This window comes from Elgaria multicarinata, chromosome 7 (genome assembly GCF_023053635.1).
Source record: "Elgaria multicarinata webbii isolate HBS135686 ecotype San Diego chromosome 7, rElgMul1.1.pri, whole genome shotgun sequence".
In the NCBI taxonomy this organism is placed as follows: Eukaryota; Metazoa; Chordata; class Lepidosauria; order Squamata; family Anguidae; genus Elgaria; species Elgaria multicarinata.
In genome coordinates this window covers 53,875,437-53,902,836 of record NC_086177.1, presented here as the reverse complement: position 1 = coordinate 53,902,836, position 27,400 = coordinate 53,875,437, and the positions used below count along the sequence as shown (strand labels likewise).

At 41.8% G+C, this 27,400-nt stretch overlaps 1 protein-coding gene across 1 annotated transcript in view; it reads right to left on the bottom strand.

The window, feature by feature from the left end:
• The window catches only part of LAMA1 (laminin subunit alpha 1), a 123,596-nt gene that overhangs the window by 1,204 nt on the left and 94,992 nt on the right, over positions 1-27,400 (bottom strand). The window contains exons 47-62 of the mRNA XM_063131297.1: positions 26,823-26,973; positions 25,684-25,808; positions 23,521-23,671; positions 22,132-22,276; positions 20,550-20,691; positions 18,834-18,948; positions 18,319-18,489; positions 16,752-16,903; positions 16,030-16,215; positions 13,025-13,187; positions 11,869-11,981; positions 9,868-10,057; positions 9,315-9,473; positions 7,544-7,697; positions 6,215-6,348; positions 143-365 (exon numbers count right to left, since the gene is read on the bottom strand). Of these exons, the coding sequence (XP_062987367.1) occupies positions 143-365; positions 6,215-6,348; positions 7,544-7,697; positions 9,315-9,473; positions 9,868-10,057; positions 11,869-11,981; positions 13,025-13,187; positions 16,030-16,215; positions 16,752-16,903; positions 18,319-18,489; positions 18,834-18,948; positions 20,550-20,691; positions 22,132-22,276; positions 23,521-23,671; positions 25,684-25,808; positions 26,823-26,973 (2,474 nt within the window). The remainder of the gene's footprint in view (positions 1-142; positions 366-6,214; positions 6,349-7,543; positions 7,698-9,314; positions 9,474-9,867; positions 10,058-11,868; positions 11,982-13,024; positions 13,188-16,029; positions 16,216-16,751; positions 16,904-18,318; positions 18,490-18,833; positions 18,949-20,549; positions 20,692-22,131; positions 22,277-23,520; positions 23,672-25,683; positions 25,809-26,822; positions 26,974-27,400) is intronic.

Genomic DNA, 27,400 nt, shown 5'->3' with positions numbered 1-27,400 from the left:
TTCATTCCAGAGAATCAACTTTATGCTGGCTTAGCATTTTTACCCCAGTTAGGCAGAACAAATAATTACAAGCCAAGGTTGGGAGGGAATTATAATTTGTTATTTCTTTTCCTGTATTTTGAAAGTGAGGAAAACTACATACCAGGATAGCCTCCAACATATATTGGGTTGTTCGTATCTGCAGAGGTGGACTGCATATGTGGATTATCCATTTGAACCAAGTTCCCATCAACTATCAGAGCAATATGATGCTTGCTTTTGTTTGCTTGAAGTTTGTGCCACTGTCCATCACAAAGACTAGCCGTGCCTTTTGGTTCATAGGTAGCTGTTATTCGACCAGCTCCATTGTTGACGCTGAATAAAACCTGCACAAAACCAGCCAAATGGCAATAAGGATAGAAGGCAAGTCAAACAGATGGTTCTTTTAACCTAACAAATTGCTCAATAATGATGTGGGAAGTTTTCTTTTAAACCAAATGGACGGTGATTAAATCAAAGTTCACTTAAAATGAATAGTTTCTTATTGAAGTACATTCTTTGTACTTGGCCAGCTAGTACAATGCTGCCTATTTCAATTTTTAAAATATCTCCACTAAGATAAGTATAGTAGTAAGGTACCAAATTATTCCCGACAGCAGCCAAAGACAAGTTGTGGTTGAGCTCACTGACAGACAGCTCCAGGAGGTTCAAGAGGGGTGCATTCACTGCAGTTTAAAACAGGGGGGTTGGGAACCTGAACACTAAGCTCTCCTGTCTTGGCAGGAATGATCAGCATTGGAATCAATATAAGCCAGTTAAAAGGCTTTGCATCTTCTGCCTCTGTGAAAACAGAAGAGGTGAAAGATCCTGAAAAATAGGAAATGGAGGAATCCTAGATGGCTTCTGTCTGGTACCTCTTAATCCAATGAGACTGCTAGTTTCTTTGAGGGTGAAGAAGTATTTTTCTGTGGCAGCAATGAAGAAACCAAGGCCCTTTCTACACCTAAGGATTATCCCAGGAAAATGGAGGGATCGTCCCTGCCTGCTCCCGGGATCCCGTGTGTGTCATTTGGATGCACAGGGATGATCCCGGGATATAGGCATGGTGTAGACATGCCCCAAGAGGAAGGAGCCATGCTATTCTTCAAGGACCTATCCTATTGTTGACTGGGGCTGGTTACAGGGAGCACACAACTCCCCTGTTAAAACAGCTCCACTGGCTTCCAGTCTGTTTCCGGGCACAATTCAAAGTGCTGTGGTTCGGGTCCAGGTTATTTGAAAGAACGTATTCTCCCTTATGAGCCTGCCTGTGCTTTGAGATCTTCTGGAGAAGCTCTTCTTTCAGTCCCACCTTCTTCACAGGCACACTTGGTGGGAACATTATTATTATTATTATTATTATTATTATTATTATTATTATTATTATTATTTTATTATTATTATTTATTTATATAGCACCATCTATGTACATGGTGCTGTACAGAGTAAAACAGTAAATAGCAAATAGAACATGGGAGAGGGCCTTCTTGGTGGCTGCTCCGGTGCTCTGGAACTCTCTTCCTGGGGAAGCTAGGCTGGCTCCCTCCTTGATGGGTTTTCAGAAGCAGGCTAAAACTTTTTTGTTCAAGCAGGCCTTTGGAGAATAATCCAGCCCTCCATCTATGTTAATGTCTTATAATTTTGTTGTGTATTTTTTAATTGTTTATGGTTTTGTTTCCCTCCCCCCCATGTATATTTTAAACTTTGTAAGGCTGCCTTGAGGCCCAGCATTGGGCAAACGGCGGGATACTACTACTACTACTACTACTACTACTACTACTACTACTAATAATAATAATAATAATAATAATATGTTTTGTGTTCTACCACTTTGCCTTTTCTTCCACTCTTGATCCACTGAACTTCTAACCCAGGCTAGGGCCATGAGGAGTAGGGATGTGCTCCGCTCCGATTAGGAGCGTAGAAGCAGTAGCGGATTGGCCTGCTCCGCCTTACCCAGAGGCGGAGTAGGAGCGGACCGCGGACCCCCTAGAAGCAAGGCGAAGAGAAGCGACCATTTTTCGGAGCTCCGAGTTCAGGCGGAGCGCTCCGGTCGCCATCTTGAAAACATTTCGCCATAGGATTGCATTGCGGCAAATAATCACGCATAACTACGTTGTTTTTGAAGCTATCGTTCTGGAAATTCTTGTGCACAGAGAGTCGTGGATGGGGGTCATTTTGAGACCACTCTCAACTTTCTGCGTTGTCTGGGTCGCGGGCTATATTTTTGTGAAAATCGGGTCAACCGCGCGGCTCAAACTGCGTTTTCGGCTTTTCGCCCATAGGATTGCATTGAGGGAAAGACTCGGGCATAACTGGGGGGGGGTTTAAGCTATCATTCTGGAAATTCTTGTGCACAGAGAGTCGTGGATGGGGGTCATTTTGAGACCACTCTCAACTTTCTGCATCGTACGGGTCGCGGGCTATATTTTTGTGAAAATCGGGTCAACCGCGCGGCTCAAACTGCGTTTTCGGCTTTTCGCCCATAGGATTGCATTGAGGGAAAGAATCGGGGATAACTGGGGGGGGTTTTAAGCTATCGTTCTGAAAATTCTTGTGCACAGAGAGTCGTGGATGGGGGTCATTTTGAGACCACTCTCAACTTTCTGCATCGTACGGGTCGCGGGCTAGACGTTTTTAAAAAATCGGCGGGAAAAATACCTTTTTCAAAGGGCTGAGGGGCAGAGTCAGCTCCCGGTCATGATGATCCCAAAGTTGGAGGAGGGCATAGGCAAAACAGGTAACTTGGGATTCTGGGAAACTTCTCTTTCTTCATCTGAACGGGCTTTTCCCCGTGTTTTTTAACACAGTAGCCCCACCAAATGCACAAACACAACCTGAAATCATATACTAAGCCAAGAATAAGAGATAGAAACACAGCACTGCTCCCCACCCTAACCTTGGGGAACAACTGAATCGATGTGGTGCAAGGGGATGAGCTCCCCTAGGGCATCTCATCGTGGACGTGCCCCCACTCTCTCCTGCACTGGAAGGCCATTAGAGCCTTCCAAAGAGAGTAAAACGGTGGAGCAATGCCTATCATGAGTTGAAGTGAATGGTCACTTTTCAGTGGTGGAGCAATGCCTGTTCTGAGTCGAAGTGAGCGTTTTACTTCTTCTCAGAGCTGTGGCTGTCAGTGTCTTGAACTGGCAGCTACTTCCCCCTCCCCCGGGCACGTCCCCCTATTGCTGGTAAAAGACAGATATAGCCTTTTAAAAAAAGTTCTTCTTGTTGTTTATTGAGCAACACTGCTGCTTTTAATTCCACCCCTCCTTTGTTTATTGATTGATTGATTCCATTTTATATGCATTACTGGCTTATCCTTGGCTCACTTCCTTATGCCCCCAGAAATGCCAGCTGCATGCCTGCCTGCCTTCCCTCCCTCCTCCCCTGCCCACCTCGCAGGGATGTTGTGTGGGGGGTGCCCGATTTTCAAAAATTCGCCAAAAATCAGGGGATGATGGGATTGCTTTGAAACTTGGCGTGCGTGTGTATATCCCCATGAGGTGTCATGGTGCCAAACATGAGGTTTCTAACTTGAACAGAAAAAAAGTTGTATAATTTTTTAGCTTTCAATGCAAGCCTATGGGGGGGGGGGAACGGAGCTCCGGATCCGGATCCGGAGCTCCGGGCGGAGCGGAGCGGAAGTGGGCGGAGCGGGGGCGGGGCGGAGCGGCCCGATCCGGAAAATGGCGGATCTGCAAGTGAAGCGGAGCGGGGGGTCCGTGCACACCCCTAATGAGGAGAACTACAGCCTGTGGGGGTGATTGGAAGCCATCCTGGGAATTCTAGCAGGACAATTTGTCAAGGTCAGGATACCATCTTGAAGCATGGAGGAGTTCCCATGTGTGGCTTCCTTGGGGCAGTATCCAAAGCGACACTACTGCTAATGTAAATAATGTTGTACTAGCGTTCACTTCAGTATGAGCATGATCTAACACTTCGAAGTGGGACCTGGATTGCGCAAATGCATACCCACGTACCCGCTGGCAGGCTAGATCAGCTAGGAGGGGCATCCTGAAGTTGTAATTGTACCCAAAGCCAACTAGTCACCTGCATTTGCCATGATGGGAAAGTGTAATGTTCGCCCATGCTACCCAGACAATCTGGGAGAAGAAATCATGAAACAGTTGTCCCATTTTCTTGCCCTCCATGCAGAAAGCTTAACAATGAAATAAATTGCTCACATCAAAATCTTTTTCCCTGCCCTCACTTAATATAAACTGAATAGTACATATAAGACAAGACGGACAAAAATGTTTCTTCTTCAGCCTGAAGGTAACAGCCTAAAGGTACCAGAGAGTTCAACATATGCCACAAAAGCGTCACTTAATGGAAAATCTTCCTAGGAACCTAAAATAGTAAGTACTTAGATCCTGGTTTGGTTGAAACAATGTTGAGGTTTATTTGGACTGTTCTTAAAATAGTTTCTACTTTTCTTCATTGGCCATATATTATCTAGCACAGCACTGAAAGTGTTTAAATAACTATGCTTTAGATTTCTGCCATGATATTTGTCTTAATTGGGATTTTAACCCTTTCACCTATTTTGTAATCTTATTTTAGAGACCTCTTTGCTTCTTCCTTTGTTTAATTAAAAGCCCTCAAAGGAACATTTCTTCCATTGTAAGTGGTTTCTTTTCCAAAGTGCAATAAAAGAAATGGTAGTAAAAAAATCAGCCTAATAACCAGAAGCAAGAAAAAATAAAACGTTGATGTAGAAAAAAATTAGAGGTATGATCCCAGAGATAGTTTAAACATATCAAAGAGCAATCCTATGGCCCTCAGGCAGTGTCTGGAGGTGTATGTGGGGGGCATAGGATAGTTTTGATTCCTGGATCCGAAGCTGGAGATAGCACTCCTTAGACCCAGGAGTCCGAGCTCACAGGCCCCTTGGAGAGCAGGGAAAGGGGGCAGGTCTGTGGGCGGGGAGGGGAAGGGACTGGGGAAGCAGGGGTACGCGGTTTCCTCAGCCCTCCTCGGCCTCCTTCCCTCCCCCTCCACAGAGTTCTAGCTAAAAGGGCAAAAACGTCTGTGACATGGGTTGTCATGGTAACAGAAGGAGGGGACTAGAAGGATGCAGCAGCTGTGAGTGGTTGGAAGAGGAGCTGGGGGGAGAGAGAAAGGAGGAGGAGGAAGAAAAGGGAAAGGGGGAAGGTTTTTGAGGGATTTGGGGAAGATAAGAAAGAGAAGGTGACGTTGGACAGAATGGCTGTAAGGAGCAGGGAATTGGGCAGCCTGCCACAGTGAACAGCATTTCAGGAGAGGCATAAAAAACTTACCTGGGCAATGCGCAGGGCCCTGCAGGAATAGCTGGACAGCTATTTAGGAGCTGAGATAACTCAGGGACTGACAGTGTGTTAATGGTTAAGTTGTTACTAATAAATTCTTAAGTTTTGCAGAAAGAAGGGCTTCTGTGTTTGACTAAGGCCTTAGCTGGACTACCGTCTAGCAAGACAGAAGGGTGAAAATCTCACAATATTTTTATCGTGAGATCTCCCCCTCTGTTCACAAGCATTGTGAGATGACCTCAGAGGGAGAGGCATCGCACCTGCCATTTTGGTTTTTTTTCTTAAAGGAGAAGATGCACACGAGTGTTCATGCGCAAAAGGTAAGGGTTGTTTTTTTTAAAAAAAAAATAAAATTCCCCATTCCCCCCACCCCACCCTTGATGGGTGCAGTGCTCCTGAGGAGCTCTGCACCCTGTGCGCGGGTCCCAGCTCATGAGTAATGGCAAGGAACCAGGACAAACCACGATGTCCTGCCACACATTCCACGTTCTCGGGCTCAGCCCAGGACCGTGAAAAAACTGGGCTCAAAGGGTAGGGCGAGATCCCGGGGCAAGGGAGGGATCATCCCTCCCTGATCCCGGGATCCCCTGTGCGTCATGTGAACGCACAGAGGTGATCCCGGGGATCACCCCGGGATTTCGCCCTGCCTAGCGACGGACTAAGTCCTGGTGCCTCACCCAGATTCCTTACCTATGGTTACACATCCATCCAGTGAAAATGCAGAGCTCTGCACAGAATCCCCGTCAGAATCCTCCAAGTTTTGCATTCAGAAGTTTACTCTGCTACACATTAGTAAGTAACACAACTTTGCTCTCAAGCTTTCCATATTACATATGCATTCTTCCTGATGTTTATTAATAGGCACTTGCCAGATTTGTCAAGCATCGCGTGACCTCATAACCCACCTTGCCATTTACAATCTCTAGCCCAATGGCATCCACTTTAGCGCTGCTGATTCCAAGAAGAACTCCATTCACAACAGTGGTGCGGAACTCAAATGTAACATTAACATCAGATCGGACTTTATAGCCCTCCTTAACTACAAAAGATAGAGAGAGAGAAAATAACGAAGTTAGTGATTTGTAATCTGCAACAGATCCAGTTATTGGCAACGATCTTGAGACGAAGCTTTAGAATACATTTAATTTATTTAAAGAATTTAAAAAACGCACAGGGTCAGCCCTACCATGAGGTTGAGTGGGGCAACTGTTCTTGCTGAGCCCCCTTGGCCATTTCCATCCTCCTGAGGCAGCACCCCAGCAGTAGCCATGCTTGCTTACTGCTGGCCTGGTCTGGCTGATTGTGTCACCTAGACACTGGTCCTGTTCAGAAGACACCTTATTCACCGTGGTTAAAGCTGTGGTTTGCGGTGTCTTGTGAACCGGGCCACCTTCTCCCAACATTTCAGACAGTACTGTTGGGAAAGGCTCTTGACCAAACAAGAAGGCAGAGAGGCAGCCAAGCCAGGCCACCCACCAGGCACTGATTTGCCTAAACAAGCAGGCAACCAAAACATAAAAATGATAGCTAAAGCATCAATAAAATCATAAATAAAACCAATAAAATAATTGCAACATTAACAGCAACCATAATAGTCAGCTTATGAGGCCAAAACCTTGTCTAATTAAAACAATTTTTGTCAGCAGAAGGCCATCCGACAAGCGGATAGATGGGCCTCCATCTGCAAGGAATGTATGTATTACATTATACATTTTGGGTTGTATTTACACTTAGTCATACTTAGAGTAGACCTACTGAAATCAAATACTCATCACTAAGTCCTATTGATGCCAATGGGTCTATTATAAGTATGGCTAAGCATAGATCCAACTCAATATATATTAAAATAACTGCAGAAAGTGGTAGGGAAACAGATGTCAAGATGGCAATGCTTGCTCACAGCAGTCTCCCGATGTACAAGCGTCTTGGTTTTGTAAGAGAAAGTGTAAATTACAGTAACTTCCAGTTAAAATGAAGTAGTCATATTTCTCATTTAAGGAACGGTTATGCAAGGAACACTTTACGTAATCAGAAAACAGACAGAACTGGAAATAAAGGGGAGGGGGAAATCAATACATTGCAGTATGATGGGGTGTAACTATATTTCGTTTCATGCCTATTTTTCCTTTGAATTAAGTTCCAAGTGGAGAGGCGGGTAAGAAATAAATTATTATTATTATTATTATTATTATTATTATTATTATTATTGTTCTGTTAAACAACCCCTTCCTTACCAAGAGCAGCAAAACCATTTCCATCAAAAAACGATCCTTCCTGAGCTGCAACATAGCATTTATTCACAGCGAAGACTGAAGCTGGGCTTTCTTTATCCAGTTCCTTGCTATTAAGGGTTAGTCCACCAATGCATGCAGGGATACTGTGAGTAATCTGTAAACACAATTCAATATCACAGTTAGTACAGTTCATACACCATGCACACACACACACACCAACCACAAAGCCTTATTGATATAGAATGTTAATTCACTGAGAAATCCAGTTACTAGCACAGATCAAGAAAACAACTAGTATTTCCTTTCCAAAAAGTAAGGGTGAGGAACCCAATCTGGACTGAGGTCCTAGTGTGAGGGAAGGGGGATTTAACCCTTCCTCCCCCACCACCCCCGGCAGACCAGTTCACTCAACCCAGCCAGCTCACAGTGGGTTATTTAACCCATGAACTGCAGTGTATGCCATGTGACATTTTGAATATGCAACCCCAACCAGGAGTTACCATGTCATGCAAACCCAGCCACTAAGAGTTAATTGTTGAATTAGTTTAATTTCTGTTTAGTAGTTTATCTAACATGTATTTATTGATTTTTGTTTATATTGTTGTGTTTTGTATGTTTGGGATAATTTGAATGCCCTCTGGTATAAACTGCAATATAAATCTGTATTATTATCAGAGGCTTAAACAGCCTTCGTGTATCCCTACAGCATGCCGCATCATCCAAACCAGGTCACTGTGTTCCCCACATGTGGGGGCTCTGTAGCTTGAATCTGCATAGGAAAAAGGTCTCCATTCACTTCAATGGAGGTGGCAGGAGCAATCCAGATTGAACCACAGTGGAACAAGGGGTTAAAACCCCGATTCCCTCCCCCCCACACACATACACACTATGGTTCTGATAGGATCCCCTACACTTACGTTTGAGTAAAGGCAAGAACTGACATAGCCCCAGGTACATATTAAAGGTAACAGGAGAATTTGAGTAGATCACCAGCACTGTTAGAGAGAGAAGTTAATCTATCTCCCATTGTCTCAATCTAACTGGCCCCCAAAAGATGCCATTAGCCCTGCAAGAAGAAACATTTAGAAAGTATCCCTGTTTTTCCTCATAAGGGCTGCTTGGGGAATGGGGCGGTGGGGAAGAGAGAGGATTTAAGTCACGAAAACAGCATCAGGGAATGGGTTAATAACTGTGCTCCTCAGCACCATAGCTGAGATAGAAATCAGAAAAATCCCCCAAGAGATTATTTAATTAAAAAAAATCTTGGGAGACATTTTTTTCGACCCTCAGATACTTTTTGATACTGTGTAATTAAATATTGCTTTTGTTATATTTATGAAAAAAGCCTACTTATTAGGGACATAGTGGAGGCTAACGCTGCATCTTTCAGATACAGAAGTGTCTAGTACACCTTTCAAAGTTTAGGTAGAAATCACTGCTCTTGCCATTATTGCTGTAAATAAAATGCAGACCTAAAAGGCTGGTATATTTTAAAGACATTCAGACCAAAGGAAGTAAAAGGGGTGAGCATAAGTGTAAAACCACCAAATCCTTATGCTAGCGGATATAGCCCACTTTCAACATTATTATGGCCCAATTTATACATTTTACAGACAACACAGAGAGACCAATTTTTAAAATCATTCCAGGTGGTGGCTATTATCACATGACAAGCCATTTGTTGGCAGAAGTTCCCCACAAGGTTTTTGCGTTTCAAAGCACCATAGATTGTCCTTTGGAGGAACTCACTATGAAGAAAAAAGCTTCTTACATTTCCAATCTGCTTGGCTGGGTAAGCTAAAGGCAGACCCCCTAAGTACAGCTTTCCATCCACATCCAATGTGTTTCCATCTCCTGGAACACTGACAGCCACAGATTCCTGCCCATCCACTATGATGACACCTTTCCTCTTAGCAAACTCTGTCTTCACCTGTAAGATAAGATACGTTATTGGTGAGCTGCTATTGTTAGTTAAGCCTTGGGAAGATATAACTAAGAACAGGATTCAATCCCATTGGGTGGGATGTGCAGAACTGTGAGAAATTTCCCTGCTTCAGGTATCAGTCAGCTCCTACATTATTATTATTTTTGCAGCATTAGGTATCTAAATACACAGAGTACTTGGTGGGTAGATGAAAAAGCTACTATACAACCTATGAAAAATACATTTTTGGTGAGTACTATTTGTAGCTGATGAAAAGTTTTGAAATAGTATCAACAAAGAGTTGTTCTTCCTATATACAAGGAGTGTAATAGAACAGCAAAACGAGGTCTGTTCCTTGCTTGGCCTTAAGTCAAGAAATGCAGGCATTCAGTGCACCTACCGTATGCCATTTTCCATCGGTGATTATTGCTCCATGGAAAGCTACCGCCCGTCCTTTCCCCAGATCAAATGAGAAATAAAGTTTCCCTCCTTGTAGCTGAAGGGCTGCATAATCGGCCTGCTTTTGGTGAGCCATGTAGTATATCAGCCCACTAGGAGCAAAGGTCCTGAGGTTCAACTGCACGGAAAGCCTAGGAAATAAAAAGTGGAATTGCTCAGAGCCTGGAGACTGCAGGAAGCCTGATGGAAATGGTTCTAAGCTTTCTAAAGGAAGAGATCAATAGGAGTCCATTAAGTGTATTGGACTAGACTAAGGCCGTTCTACACCTGCCTCCCCGCCCCCCCGGGATCATCCCTGTGCATCCAAATAACACACAGGGGATCCCGGGAGCAGACAGGGATGATCCCTCCATTTTCCTGGGATAATCCTTAGGTGTAGAAAGGGCCCTAAGACTTGTGAGCAGTAGAGTTGTGATCGTGCTGGAGGAAGGGGGGAGAGCTGATGATTCTCTCCAATTCCTTCTTCCTCCACTCATGCTGTTCCAGAGGTCTGGGGGACCCTCTAGAACAGCGTAGGATGGACTGCAAGGGAACGGGGGAATCGGAAATCATAGCTGCCCTCCCGCTCCCTCCAGCAGGAAGCCTCTGCTGAATCCTGGTGATTTCTTTGAATAGAAAGAGCCCTTCTTTTTGTGGAGGGGCAAGTTAGGATCCAACCCACAATAAATAAAATGAAACATCATTTCACATTCTGACTTTATTCTGAATCAGACACACTCAGGAGGAGAGAGGGAGGGGGTGAAAGAAGAGAATAATTGTAAGAGGGCAGGTGTAGGGAGAATGGCCGAAAGGGGGGGGGGGCAGCAGAAGAGAAACTTAAGGAAAGGTAGATGGAATATGTAAGGCCTGAGGGGATGGGAAAGATTCAGAATTGGGGAATTTCATAGATTTCAGTTTACACTTAAAGTTTTCCTGTTTTATGGCAGAACAGAATTTTTGTTCAAGCTATAGGAAAAATCAGTGTTGTTATGGCTATTTTGAGAGCAAGTTTTTTAACTTTGGAGCCAGCTTCACACAGCTCATAACTGTCATCACAACTGCCCTGCAACAAAGGTACATTGGCTTAGCGATGACTGTCAGGGAACTTCACGACTGTCAGGGAACTTCGCTTGGCCGTAAGTATTTGGGGCTACATTCAGTAACTATGTAGTCCCTTCTTCCAATACATGGTCAGTTTTCATAGGCATGCACTTTTTGTGCTTGCTTGTTTGTTTGTTTATTTATTTATTACATTTTTATACCACCCAATAGCCGAAGCTCTCTGGGCGGTTCACAAAAATTAAAACCACAAAAAACATCCAACAGGTTAAAAACACAATTACGAAATACAGTATAAAAAGCGCAACCAGAATAAAACCACACAGCAAAGTTGATTATAAGATTAAGATACAGAGTTAAAACAGTAAAATTTAAATTTAAGTTAAAATTAAGTGTTAAAATACTGAGTGAATAAAAATGTCTTCAGCTGGCGATGAAAGCAATACAGTGTAGGCGCCAGGCGGACCTCTCTGGGGAGCTCGTTCCACAACCGGGGTGCCACAGCGGAGAAAGCTCTCCACAACAGAGAAAGCTCTCTGTTGAAAAACAGATCTTTTTCATGTGAACACAAACCCTGTAAAATTAGCTGCTTTAGCTTATCCTGAGAAAGACATATGTAGGGGTTTAACTTCCCCACAATTCAGTGGAATCTAGCATTGCTATACATTGGTTGGATGGTGCCCTATGTTATTATCACTCAGCCTCAGTTTTCCCATCTGTGAAATGGGAATAATGACCTATCTCACAGATTTTGAAGGCAGATAACAGTGTATGATATTTTACATGTTGAAAAGTGACTTCTTCTTCTTCTTCTTCTTCTTCTTCTTCTTATTATTATTATTATTATTATTATTTACTACTACTACTACTACTATTATCATCACCACCACTAAGATATACCTACTTCTTCCTTACTGTAGACTGATCAAAAAGTAACATCAAGTGGCTGCTTCTGGCAAGGCCAAACTGATGAGCACCAGAAATGTAATTCAGTAGTTCACCCTCTGCACATGGTTTCTGTTAATAAAACAACTCAGTTAGAGGACTTCATATTCCACTAGGTGTGTCAGAATATTCTGTTGTTTTCGACTGCATGTGGATGCCTCAAAGAATAAATCACGAGTATAAACCCAAACTCAAATCATATCAGAATCCAGACAGACACAAATGATGTTCATCTTCACAGGCAAGAGTTCTAGTTTTAGATGCAATATGTGTGTCTAGCTGAAACTTGAATAGTCAAGAGAACTATGACTGTCCAAAGTTATTCAAATTTACTCAAGTAAAAAGACATTTCTAGTACCCAATAAACACACTTCTTTACCATTCAGGACAAAGTGCAGAAATAATTGGTGCAGCAGAGAAACTTATTCCTCCTTCATATATCTGTTCCCATAATTCAAACCCCATATATTCCCTTCTTATGAAATATCAGAATTATATAGCACTTCTGGGGGGTGAAATAATAATTATTTCATAATTCCAGCATGATTTTTTTTTACTGTAGATTAAACTCAGATAAAAATTCATATAGAACCATAAGTTATGAATCTATTGATACCTGCATACTTTCCCTCTTGATAAGCTACACATGGCACACATACCCCACCAATAAGCAACTGTTACGTCTTTAACCATCTCATGAATTTAGGAGTGGGTAGATTGATATTTTGGAAAGAGCTCAGACCACCCTCAGCTTCAATCTTCTCCCACAGGTGTCATCAAGGTTTCAAAGGAGATGGTGGCTGGACAACGAACTCACTGCAAGACTTCTTGTATTCACCTTCCTATAATCTTAAACCTACTGACTATGAATATTATAAAGCAAAACCAGCACTAGCTTATTATACAAGGTTTCCTTCAGAAACATGTTAAAGATTCCTATTGATCCTTTCCTGCTGCTGAATTCAGGGGAATACATTGTCCTGTCTATTCAATAAACCTGAACTTGACCCTATGCCTCCTCAGTGTGCCGCCCTCCCCCAACCCCCTGACGTCTCCCACTTCTCCAGGACTCATTTTGCCATAAGGCAACGTTGGTCTAGCTTTTCACTACATACTTTCTTAATTTCTGAAGGAGGCCTTAAAGAAAGCGAAAGCATCTGCATTTCAGCCAAGCTCTCAGGGTCTTCTGGGTCAATGGTGTACTTCGGCTTTTCCCAGAGAAAGCAGCTGTCCAAATCAACGCCTTCATACCTCACTGCAGTGGTGAAATCCAGAAGTCTGAGGTTTAAAGAAAAAAGCTTTTAACTTTGTTGAAGTGGAACACAAGAAATAGGAGCACTGTTTACAGGCGCATAAGATGGCAGCAACTACTTTTACCCATAAAACCTTACATATGGAATTCTAAATGTTTACACTAGTCAAGCATCTCTACAATTCCTTGCTTTGGCAAAACATTTACAGGTTTTGCCTGTTGCTCTGTCCCATTGAAGAAACACCCACCACAGCAGTCTGCTGTAATTCTGGACGTTTTTGCAACTGTAAGCAAGGTGAGGCAAAACTTGATGTCTGCATACTTTTTTCTGTTGAGAAGTTACACATGGCACACATATTCCTACCAATAAGCAATGTTTTTATCTTCAAGCAGCTACAGAGAATGCAGGTGGAATGAAATGGCATTATATTTTGTTGTTTGTATATATATATATTTGAATGTTTGGTTGCGGGCTTAATCTCCTTTAACAAATCCTTTTTATTACAAGCAATGGAAAGTAGGGGGAGTTACAACGTTGAGCTGTTTGAATGGTGTCACCTGTTTCTTTTTCAGTTGAGAGAGTATAACTGTGATGGAGTTTTCTTTGTGAGGTAGTTAAGGACTGGCTTTGAGAAGGGAAGGATTAGGCAATCTGGACTACAGATTTGGAGGAGGGGGGTAATTTTCCCTGGGAAGTGGAAGGAGGTACATTTATTTTTAACACCATGTTGTATTAATATATTCTTTTCTTTATAAATAAAGTTTAAAATATTGTTATTTTAATACCATGCCTTTCTCTTATTTGTTGCTGACAGTTTGTGATATACACACATATACTCCCATACACAAAAAGATTTAAAGTCCCCTCTTAAAAGGAAGAGGTTGTTGATAGCGTCACAGAGACTGGGTTCAGACAACACGATAACCAACAGTGGTTTAAAAAGTCAATGGTTAGTTATTTAACCCACTGTGAGTTATCATGTTGTGTGGAGGGATTTTTTTAACCAATGGTTGGTTATTTGGCCAAAAAAACCCATGCAAAGAACCAATGCTGTGCAGAGTTGGCTAGTTGGACCACTGTTGGTTATTGTGTTCATGTGATGGGCACCATTGGTTATTTCATCGGACACCGTTAGTTATTTTGTCAGCCAGAGTCCCAAGGCAAGAGCAGTCAAAGTGGTGACTGCCACCCTAGTCCAGCTAACGATAGTTTTTTGGCAGCAATGGCTGATGGGATACTAGCAGAAGGACTGAGGTTGGGAGAGAGGGGCGATGAGTGAGTCAACTCAGCGTGGCCTAATAGCCAGCTCAATACTGATCCTAATTCACACCATGGTTGATTATTATCATGTCGTGTGGGGAGTACCCCTAAATAAACAACTGTTGAGCTGATTATTACCCCACCGTTGACTATTGTGTTGTCTGAACGCAGCCACAGGGTGATGATGCCACAAAAGTAGTTGGCCAGGCAACTACAAAAGAGCAACTCAATTTGGTTTAAAATCACCTGGGCAAAGAAAGGATTTTAGAAGAATTGAGTTTAAGATAAGGCAATGAAATTAGGCTACCAATCTGTTCAATTTAATGCCATTGTTAAGAACGGCTATAGCACAACTGTGCCACCTCAGGATTAAAGAAGATAAGAACATGTCAAATGGTGCTTCTTCCATAAATGAATGAATCCTCCTTCAGTGCAGAGGTAGCGTGGTAAAAACTGTGGTCGAAGTTGCTTTTTTAAAAAATACTGCTGTTTTAGCCCTGAGATTGTAGGTAAAGCTGATAATATGTTTGAATTATGTACTATAATTAAACATTAAGGCCAGCAAAATTTCCCATAAAATATAATATACATATTAGGATGAATGGCTGTGTAATGACTGGCAGTTATGCACGGCACTAAACCGACAGTTATATCTTATTATAAATGTTTCCTGTCTCACATTACAATTAGGATTTTTATGCATATTATACTGGATGGGTGTCTGCAAACTTTAATTGGTGCAAAATGCATCAGCTAGACTGTTAACTTGATGCAAGGCATTGCAACCATATTACACCTGTCCTGAAAGACTTGCTCTGGTAACCAGTTGCTTTCTTGGCTCGTATCGAGGTGTTCGTCTTAACCTTTAAAGCTCTAAATGGCTCAGGATCTATCTAAGGGACTGTCTGTCTTGCTATGAACCTGCCCAAATATTAAGATTTGTAGGCCTTCTCCTGTGTTTGCCCCCAAACTATGGTATGTGCTCTCTCAAAATTTATGATTGGCACTCTCTTTACCTTTAGAAAGGGTGTAACCTTTTAAAATGAGTAGTTTGTAACGTTTTCGCCATTTTTAATGCTCTTGTTTTTATTGTTGTAGGGTTTTATTGTTTTAAACGCTTATATACCACCTTGATTATTATTATTATTATTATTATTATTATTATTATTATTATTTATATAGCACCATCAATGTACATGGTGCTGTACAGATAACACAGTAAATAGCAAGACCCTGCCGCATAGGCTTACAATCTAATAAAGTTGTAGTAAACAATAAAGAGGGAAGGAGAATGCAAACAGGCACAGGGAAGTGTAAACAGGCACCGGGTAGGGAGAAGGTAACAGTATAGAGTCAGAACAAACTCAATATTTGAAGGCTATAGGGAAAAGAAAAGTTTTTAGCTGATGGCTTTTAGCAGATAAGGCAGCATATAGATAAATAAATATTATGAACCTTGACTGTTTTAAAACATTATAGGGCGCAGGACTAAAGGAGATTGGCTCCCCATCACAAAGAGTACAGTATATGGTTAAATAAGTGAGTGTTCATTTTACGTATTACTAATTTCACGACTATTTGGATCCATGGAACCGACTTCAACTTACTCCGTATTAAATATCAGGTTGGTTATACAGCCACAGAAAGAGCCAGTCATATTTAGTCCTAAAATGCCTTCTCCTGCAGGAACCCCACCAATGAAGAAGTTGGATATGTTCATTGGTCTCGTTTCTGCCAATGGGCCAAGTCTAATTCCTGCAGGGCTACTTTCATCCACTTGGACAGTTATCATCCTGTAAAAAAGTAAAGTGAAATATTATTCAACAACAACAATAATAACTAAAAGAATAACTGTTAGGAAAGAAAGATTCAATAATTTCAAGATCCACTTTAAATGATTCAAGGATAAATTGTGGTTTTTTAAGAGCTGTTGGAGCCTTGCCTCTGTGGTGCACCATACCTAATCTCTTTATAATTAATTTCTACTGCTAATCCTGCTGTAGGTATTGCATAATACATTGGATTTGTATGTTTTTCCGCCTAATAAATAAAATAGCTAATTATGTGTTTGTTTATTTTTTTTTATCAATCTTTGATAGGATTCCTTCTAGTGGCCAAAGCGTCTACAGATTTCAAGGGAGCGTTCATGCGCAACTTCATCAGTGGCTGGGTGCTGTATGCAATTACCATATAAATCAGAACTCCTCTATTAACAACAGAAAATCACCACTGTAATTATCCTGCTGAAACAAACTAAGCTAAGTCAGTTCTTTAGGGAACATGATAAACTGACAACAGGCGGTAATTAAACAAGTGCTTCAGGGTGTACCTTTTATTCCGAGTCAGAATGACAGAATGTTCCTGGCCGTCACTATAAGTTCCATTAGCTGACTTGACTGTAACCTTTCGTGTACTTGCTCGGTCGCCGGCATTAACGTGCACTGCCAAATGGCCATCGACCAGCATGATGGAGAAAAAGGGCTGAGAATGATGGAGAAGAGAATCGGGTTAGGTTATTGCTCTCTTGCTAGAGATGTAAAGGTCTAGGGAAAAAAAACCCTGGGGAAATCCAGCCAATGGGAGACGCTCGCAAGAGATGATTGGCGTTGCAGCCCAACGTGTTTGGAGGGTACCAGGTTGGGAGAGGCTGATCTACAGAATTGGAGAAGGATAATTCCTGTGTGTATTGTAAACATATACAACACTAAAATTCAAAATGCACCTAGAGGGTGCTGTTCAAATCCATTTTCTCATGAATGGGTGCTTGATTTCTTCTGGTGACTTTTTTATCTAGTTTGGAGTTATTAGAAGCAAGTATCCTGCATCTGCTGTCCTTTAGCTTGTACAAAACTAAGGCAGCATCTGGGAGTAAAATTCAGTGGGTCGTACTTCTGTGTAGACATGCATAACACTGCACTATAAGACATCTGTACATTCAGTCTTATGCATATTTAGCAGGGAGAAAGCTCCATTAGACAGACTGGGTCTTAGAAGTAAGTGCAAAGGATTGTTCTGTAAATTTTATAAATATGTCAAATAGGGCCACTCATTCCAGTAGTTTCACTATGTTATGTTACTGAAATAAGTTTAGGATTGATAAGAAAATAAGTATTGCATATTTCCAAAGTAAATATTTCCAAAATTTACTTTTTTTCTGGGGGGGAAAGCGTTTTCCTATAGGTTCAAGATTTCCAAAAAGTTTTACCTCTCTCTCTTCTCTCTCTCTCTCCTTGAGGTACATTGTGCTGCCTACTCTAATTCTACTTGCAGAATTCTAGCTGAGGTGCCAGCCTATTTTATGGCAGCCCAAGTTTTAACCTAAAGGAAAGGGCTAAGGCCATGGCTAGACCAGGCAATATCTCAGGGATCATCCCGGGATCATCCCTGTGTGTCCCCAGGATGCACAGGGCATCCCGGGAGCAGGGAAGGATGATCCCTCCCTTTCCCCAGGATAACGCCATACCCTCCCCCCCCCCCCCCCCCGCTTTTCCCCACGTCCTCAGGCTGATCCTGAGACTGCGGGATGTGTGGCCCACTGTCACAGTTTTGTAAACACAACGAGCCAGGAACCGGGCACGGAGCACGGAGTTCCACAGGAGCTCTCTGCCCATCGGGGGAGGGGTGGGGGAGCAGGAGATTTTTTTTAAAAAATGTACTTTTTGCACAGGAGCGCTTGTGCGCTCTTCTCCAATTAAAAACAAAAATAAAATGGCAGCCACGATGTCCTCTTCCTTCTGGGATGAGGCGCGCTGCGTGTACACTGAGGGGGGCGATCTCGCGATCATAAAATCACAAGGTCATCTCCCTCAACCCCTCTCGTCTAGCCGTGGCCTAAGACATTGGAAAACACAAGAGCAGAAGCCAGTTAAAGTCTGGAGATGGCTGTATACACTTACCAGATGGGCTTGCCTGCGTCTTCGTTTTTCTGCACCTTTGCTAAGCCCCACGAGGATAATGCCACTGGTGTTTTTAGTAGCAAAAGTGGCCATGAGTTCCGATTCTGGTGAAAGTGACTTAGGCAGCAATTCAATGTAACCATTACTTAAGATACTAGCACCGCGTATAGGCTGTTTTGCAAAAGAAAAGAAATCATCAGTGAATGAGATCATGGTATAGCGGAGAGATAACAATGTAAGAGTTGATTATCTGACACTTTATACAACTGGGCAGACATTATAGCATCATCACATACTGTTGACTAATTTTTTAGCAGCAATCCTGTTGTTATTGTTGTTGTTGTATTCATTTCTAAACTGCCCAATAGCCAAAGCTCTCTGGGCAACAGTTCATAAAAAAATAACAACATTATGCAACGTTACATAATTTATGATAAAACATAGCCTAAAAAATTTTAATATACAAAATTTAAAGCAATTTAAATCTACCCGACAGAACTGTCAGTATGTCATACCTCTAGGATGCAGCCTTTCCTCACACCATATGAGTTTTTAAGCAAGTCAAAGGTGGAACGGGATATTTCCAAGTTCTTTATACATCCCACGTATCTTCTACTATTAAGCCCTTTCCTAAAAGAGAAAATTATAAACTGTGATAGCTGAGAAAAACATTGGGCTACTGGTTTTATTTATCCAACTTTGCAAGCTAATTTTGACTCGTTGGTGCTTTGTAGTAGTTACAGAGCACTAAAAAGTGTCCAACCAGCTGTTCTGGATTACTTTTTTTCCTAATTTAAAATTTGGGGGGGCAGCAGGGGCCACATCCGGCCCCTGGAATGCATGTCGCCCACCCTTGCCTCCCAGTCCTATTTTTCTTCATTTTAAAACAACCCTGTCTATTCATGGATGGAAAAGAGCGCACCCACGTCTGGACCACCAGTTGCCACCAAGTAGACAGAATGTGTATTTATGTCGACTATCACATAGGGTGTTTGCTGGAAGCTGATACCAAGAGAATTTTTTAAAAAAGAAATGGCATATCTATGCACCATATGAAAATTGAGTAAAGAGAGTTATGAAGTATCAGGATCAAAACAAGTTACATAATGGAAAACATGATAATGGGCCTGTTCAGTCAACACGCTAAGCCATGGTTAGGCCGCTAACCTTTTTGCAGTAAATGGTTAATGAGTGTGTTCAAACCATGCGGTCAGTGAATGTGTTATGTAGCCACCATGATTTACACAACATGCTAAGTTGTGGTTCACATGACACACTACGCCATGTGGTTTAGCTCAAAATGCTTAATCACCGTGGTTTAGTGTGACATCTGAACAGGGTCATTCTTTAAGTTTGAGCCTGCATTCAAACACCATAGGGCTGTTCGCACATAACCAGTGATCAGTTTAAATGCTGCCAGCAGCGTGGCGGCTGCTTCTGCTTTAGCGCAGAATCCAAAGTCGGCTCCATGGGTTAACTGCTGGGCTGTTTATAGCCCCTAAACAGCCCAGCAGTCTAGATTTGGACATCATGCACCACAACCAGCGAAAGAGCTGATAGAGAGTTGCGCTGTAAGGCCAATGCACTGCATGCCGTGCACCCACTTATGTATGACAACCATAGGGTTTTAAACCGATGAGTTGTCATTACGGGCAAACCAGGGGCACGTCTACACCTCCTGGCGTTCCGGGAGGGAGGTGGGAGGATCTCGCAGTATTCTGCTCGCAAGAGCCTCTTCTTTGGACAGACGTGCGTGCGCCATCCCGGGAGGAACGAGGGATGTCATGGCTGCCTTTTTTTTTTTTTTTACAGAAGATGAGCACAGGAGTGCTCCAACAAGGAAGGTGTTAGTGTGTATTTTTTAAAAACCCGATCGAGCTCCCCCTCCCAGCCCTAATGGGCACAGAGTACCTGGAGAGCTCCATGCCCGGTTCCTGGCTCCTTGCGTTTACTCGTGAGAAGCCGGGACGGCCACCCACACTTCTCGCGGTCTCAGGACAATCCCGAGACAGCTGGAAAAATCGGGCTAAAAGCCATTCCCAGTTATCCTGGGGAAATGGAGGGATCATTCCTCCCTGCCCCCGGGATCCCCTATGCGTCATGTGGATGCACAGGGATGATCCTGGGGCAATCCCTGGGATAAGGCATGGTCTAGACAAGCCCCAGGTCTATGTTTGGAAGATCACATCTTTAAGAGGGTCAAAGAGAGAAGCTATTTTATTGAAACCTACCTTACTGTCCTTGACCGTGGTAACCCACCAACATAAATAGGATCCTTATCAGAACGATTCAGGTCAGAGGCTGCACCAGGGGCTTCTCCTCGCTTGGTTTCTTTAGAACTGAGGTTATAAGCCTCCATGACTGTCAAAACCCCTGAAAGGCAATAAAATCTGAGATCAACAATTAGGAACATCTGCGAATGCTACATTCATTTTTAGCCAAACATTAAAGCAAAACATAACAGCAACAAGACATTTTGCTGTTCATGAAAAACAGACTCCTTTATTACTAAGAGTCTAGATATTTTAATAAGCTAATCTAATTCAGCTACAAAGCTCATTCTTCACGAAGTAGATATATGACACATATTGCAACCATGTGTCTTATTCAGCAAAAACTTTTGCTTTGTGTCTATTGGGCACTGCAATGTCTCTTTAATAAGGGATTGTCTAATTCAGTAATTGCTGGCAGTGCAATACAGCTAATGCTTCTTTAAACATATTTTTGGCCATGTTGCTTCTTTTTGGGAGGTTATTTACACAAATAATTTTCTTACTGGAATAGTCTTTAGTATTCACTAATGTACCTGCTTTTTTAAATTATTTACCTGCTTCATGGAAATTAACTAATAGTCAGTGTAAATGGACTCTCCCTGCCCTTTGGTGTTATTACATCATTGGAAGGATAGACACTCTGCCTATAATGCAATGAATTGAGGACCCTACAACGCTTTTTAATATTTGAATGGGTGGCATACAAACGCCATCTTCAAATGGATATTAATTTGGATATTTGGTCTTCTTTTCTTGAAGTCTATGTGTAATTGCTAAAAAGTTGTATACATTTCATATGTATTCATTGCTATGGATATATACAAATCTATGTACACATACTGAAAAAAAATGGGGGGTAGGAAATAAAGGGGTGCCATGTTGGGGACCCCTTCGCAGGCACCATTAGAGGTGCATTAGAGGTCTACTGGAGACCCCTGCTTCACACTGATTTTCTCCTGCCACCTACGCAATTTTAATACCAGGCAATAGTTGTGAACCAGAAAGGTTCATCTCAACGCTTTCCGTGCCTCAGTTGCTATGCAGATAACCAGCTACTCTGTTAAGAGTAACTAAATAGATGTTGCTTTGAAAGAGTACTGCTATCTGAAGTGTATGGCCTCACCCTTTGCATCAGAAACTCAGGCCCGGTGGGGGTGGCAAATCTGCCCCCCTGGAGTTCACTAGAAGGCTATACTGTCCCGGAGGTGATGTACCTTATTTCCCTCCTATTGAGAGCAGTGGGAACAAAAAGGGTTTTTTTGTTGTTGTTGAAAGGCCGTAGAAAACTCGCCAGAATGAAAAAAAGCTGCTCCACCCCATTTCCCCTGCCAGCTTAAGACGAACAGAGCTTGGGGATTTGATGGTTCTTCCACAATGGTTTCTCCCTTTCACTACGTAGGATTGCTCATTCAATCCTTTTTAATTCATTAAAATCAATTGGACTTAATAGTGCTTAACATTGGCTGGATTGCAGCTACATTGACTCTAAAAGAATAAAAACCGTGTTCTTTCAACCCTCGAATATACGAACACATTTTACCTTCTTTTTTGTTTCGACTGAACGAAATTTTATACCATGTTCCATTATTGTAGCGTCTCTCTGTTCTAAGGATAAGAGGACCTGAACCAAGATCAACCATTAGTTTAACTTGCCCATCAACAAGTTCCAGAGACAAGAAATCCCTCTGCAGCAGAAGAGACAAAGAGTTAGGGAATTTTAAAACGCTAACAGATCTTTTATTCATAAGGGAGTCTGAATGGCGTGTATTTCTAAATGGTGCAATGCACTCTCCCCGCCCCTGCCCCCAACTTAGGATACTGGCTATTGTTTTGATATCTATCTTCCCAGCAAGAGAGACAAAATTGAGGAACTCCTGTCATCAATGGCCAACATGGTACGATTTAGCACAGGAATGCAGAATTTCAGGAGCCAAACATGGTTTTCCTTGGGTCCCAGTGTGGCCACACGCCCTTGCCCTGGTCCCAACCATCTCCCCAAATGCCAGTACTGGCTTTTAAGCTGTTTTTCCCCATTCTAGAAAGCTGATGCCTCTCCTAAGCTTCAGTTACTGGCAGTAAGAGCTCTAAGCTAAAATATGCTGGCATTTGGGGGTATCTGTGCCCACTGCCTTTCCCATAGGCCCTGCCCACCCCACAAGAGCTTTTCTGAGATTGTCATATTGCAGATTGTCATATTGCAGATGGGAAGCGGAGTCTGAGTGAAAGCAGCTTGCCTAAAGCCACCCACTAAATTTGTGGCAGAAGCATTGATAATTACTATTATTATTATTATTATTATTATTAATAATAACAATAATAATAATAATAATAATAATAACAACAACAATAATTTAATTTCTATACTGCTCAATAGCCAACGCTCTTTGGGAAGTTTACAACAGCATTTTTTCTTGTTTAATTTAATGCAATTGTTGTTGATTTGCATGCCATTTTCATCCGACTGATGGGGCAAATTACAAATTGTGGACAAATCCTGCAATATTATTATACAAAAACAAAAATGAAGCATGAAAACAATGAACATGATCAAATCTTACACGTGTTCACTTCCTTAGCCTCTTAGACACTAAGCTACACAACATATGCACACAATGTAAGTTTTGATCTCTCATTTCCATAGTTTTGAGACAGGCTTACTACAAGAGATGTTTTTATATATGTCTGTCAGAGGAAATGGGTAAGGACTATATATAATTTTGAATCACTCTTTTTAAAAAAATTCCACTAAGAGTGCAATCCTATGCATGATTAGAAAAAAAAACCCTACAACTCCCAGCATTCCCCAGCAGCAACAATGGAAGGCTGGGAGTTTTAGAACCTCTTTCTGTCTAAACATGCATAGGTCTGAACCCTAAATTGTCCTATATAATTATAGGGTTGACTTAAGAAGTTGGACTAATTTTCTTACTGTGCCATTAGAAGCCAGGTATACTAAGAGACCATTTGGTGTGAAAGTGCTGAAAAATACTACAATTTGTGTCAAAGTGGAGCGAAGTGCCTTCTCCACCACTGAATATCCACTGCCATCAAAATGAAACGAAGTGTCTTCATCCGGTAGGCTAGAAAAACAAACAAACAAAAGAAAGGATTTCAGAGGCTGAGTTGGTTTCTCACCAACACAGCAAGGCCTACCCACAGACCTCTGTACCATTTATAGTAGTGAAGCTTCTGCAAGGACAATTCTGCAGGAAACAGAATGGCAGGCTGCCATTCTGTGAAATGTACGAGAACGGAATCAAGAGGATGCTGTAATGAGTAAGCTATGCATAGAGCAGAGTTCCAAACAAACAAGAAGCAACTTGTTTTCAGGGTCAATCCCGAAATATATCTGGTGCTGAAGTAAATTCGCTTGTTTAATTTCATGTAATTGATGTAATTGGCCTGCCATTTTCATCATCATGATGGGCCAAATTACAAATTGTGGACACATTCTGCAATATAATTATGCAAAAATAAAAATCAAGTGTGGAAACAATAAACACGATCAGATCTTCCACAGTGCTCTCCCTGATCTGAAGTAGAATACTGCAGTGTGAGTAGACTGATAAATGGAAATCATAATTATAGGATTCCCTGTGCTGTTTCAAGACATAATCCTCTATCTCCCTCTGCTGGTTACAAATGATACTGAACCAACAGGACTCTGCTGAGGTTTAGTATATACTGTCATTTACACTTCTTAAAACATGAAAAATTAAGAACTAGGGGAGTGTAATCTTAAAATCTGATGTGTTTTTACTAGGAAGAAATATACATTCATGAAATAATAAACAAACCAATTATCTTTAGGGTGGATTCCTGCATTGAGCGGGGGTGGGGATGGGGGTTGGCCTTATAGACCCCTTCCAACTCTACTATTCTATGATTCTATGACCTATATCTATAGACATGCATTAGTAAACACTGGCCAGATTCAGTTATGACTGCCAAATCATAGTTTGGCTATTGGGGATGTGCTCTGGATTCAGAAGCTCCCTGTTTTAGAAAACTTCTAATCCTATTTCCTTTTATCTTTGCTTTTTTTTTAATTCTCTCCTTCTTCTGAGCTCAGGGTGGTATACACATTCACCTTCCTCATGGTATTTTCACAACAATCCTGTGTGGTACATTACTTTTGTGAACCACCCAGATCTTCAGCTATTGGGCGGAAATAAATAAATAAAATAATAAATATTGAGAGATGGTGACTGGCCCATTGAAGTTCGTGACTGATTTGGTTTTTGAAAGAAGTTGTTATTATTAGCAGTAACTACAGTTAGTTCAATTTGGACATCATGGCAATTTCAGTTTTCATAAACCAGCCTGCCGAGGAAGAACTCAGTATGTTATGAAGGAAGGAAGACAGGGGAAGATAGAGCCACAAGCCAAGTGGCCATCTATGGCTTTGTTGTGATGTCTGACCAGAAAGCACAAACGTTCTCTCTTTACATACAGATTTTGGTAAATGATAAAAAGAACTTTAAATATGCACTCACTTTTAAACTAGCACACTGAAAAAACAGTGACAGGCAATTACATCACATAAAAGTCCAAAGACGTCTCTACAGCAATAGGTCTGGACAGTTCCACACACAAGACAACAACGCAGAAAGACTGAAATGATCGTCCATTGAACAAGGAAGGGCAGTCCAGATTTTTCAATATTCATTGCTGTAGTAAAGCTGTGTTTATTTACGCCCATAAGTGTGATACTTCGGTGGCTGCTCCAAGGCTCTGGAACTCCCTTCCCAGGGAGGCTAGGCTGGCTCCCTCTGTGCTACACTTTCAGAGGCAGGCAAAAACGTTTTTGTTTCAGCAGGCTTTTGGAACTTTACTGAACCTGTGTTACTATATTGGATCCCACCCTTTTAACCTGTTACAGTTTTTAATTTTGCATGTTTTTTAATTTTACTGTAAATTTAATTCTATTTTAACTTTTGTAATTTATATTTATATATTTTAATTGTACATGTTTTAATCTTGTAAACCGTCTTGAGTCTCAGTACTGGGGAAAAGGTGGGATATAAATAATAATAATAATAATAATAATAATAATAATAATAATAATTCAACAACCGTTTCCGCTTCTCACCTTCCATAGCATCCGCTGCACTTCCCTTCCCTTTCCATGTAGTTCCAGAGTCCAACAGATTTGCCGTTCAAGGATGCCTCCCCCATGCATCCCTTAAAATGTGTGACTTTAATAGCAGATGATTTCTATTACAGAACACACACATTTAGTATTTTTTTTAAAAAAAAATCAGGTAACTTGAAATTCATCCAGATAAATGGTTACAGAAATTTGGAACTTGATACTAAGGATACATCATACTAAGGAAATAACATGGGATATTATTGATGTATCGTTGTGATTCATTGTTATTTGCATTTCTGCATATGTGCTTTGTAAGAAGAAAAAATAAATAATATCTATAGTCAACTAAGGATACAATCTTGTACTAATGTTACACTGGCTGAGGAGCTGTAGGATTTGGCAGAAGCCCTGGGTTGCATCCAGGGGGGTCACTCCACAAATACAAAACTTCTTCCTCTCGATGAAACCCCGTTTTCATCCTTGCACAAGGGTCAAATCCAATACTTTGATTCTGCTTTCAGAAGCCATTGTATAAGCCACACCACAAGCTCTGCTACAAGCTGTTGCCCTAGTTGGTGCACAAGCTGTTGCACAACGCATTGCCACTTCACTGGGCTAGGTGTTGCCTGTGCTAGTTGTGCTGGTTGTTCTGTTAGCAGTTGCACAAGTGCTAGAGTAACAACAACTTTTTGTTGCAGTGTAACATTGGTTTCAACCCCTTGCTACACTGGCAGAATGTGCACCAATGGAACACCCCAGATATGCCAGCAGATCATTCTGCACGTGTAACCATTCAGGTGAAGCAGCTAAAACAGAGCGGAGTCATGGGGTGGCACAGGGGAAGGAGCACATTTCTTGTCATTTGCTAAACTCCTTTGTACCATAGATATGGCGCTGATGTTAGTGGACTTTTACATCAGCCTCTGATCTGGCACAAAGAACTTCCCTCCCCCTCCTGAATCATTCTATGACCAATTTTAAGGTAGCACTTAAACATCTTTCTTTTCCTCTCCGAAAGCATGACAATTCTTGTTCATTCATCAAAGAACAGTGAGTGGACAATTTCATGGAAATTGTTACAATAAACTTTAATGAAATATTGCAGCATTCAGCATGGCTATTATTATTTTTTTCACCTTGATTTGCCCTCCAAGTCCGCCAATAAACATTAGAGTTGACTGGTTTACATCCAGTACGGTAGCTGTCCCAGGAGAAGTGGCAGTTCTTGTAAAGGGCTTCTGAGACGAGTTTGTCTCCTCTACACTCAGGGTTCCAGTTTTTCCAAACCTAATTATAATAAATAATAAGGGATTGAAAAGCGTTATGAATGCTTAACTTCCAAACTGCATTACATACTTACAGCTAAGGAAAAAGATGAAAAATATTCTGCATCTAAAGATGATTATCATATATAGGGCATGGCTAGACAAGGGGGTGGAGGGCGACGATCTCGCAGTTTTAAGATTGCGAGATCGTCGCCCTCGTCTACGCGACATCACAGCTGCCATTTTGGATTTTTTTTTAAAGAAGGAAAAGGAGCGCACGAGCGCTCGAATGACAGGTAAGATTTTTTAAAAAGAAAAAACATCTTGCCCTCCCCCCACCCGACCCCCGATGGGCAATGAGCTCCTGAGGAGGTGCGTGCCCTGCGTCTGGTTCCCGGCTCCTTAAGGTTACTCGCAAGGAGCCGGGACAAAACAGCGACGGTGCGCCG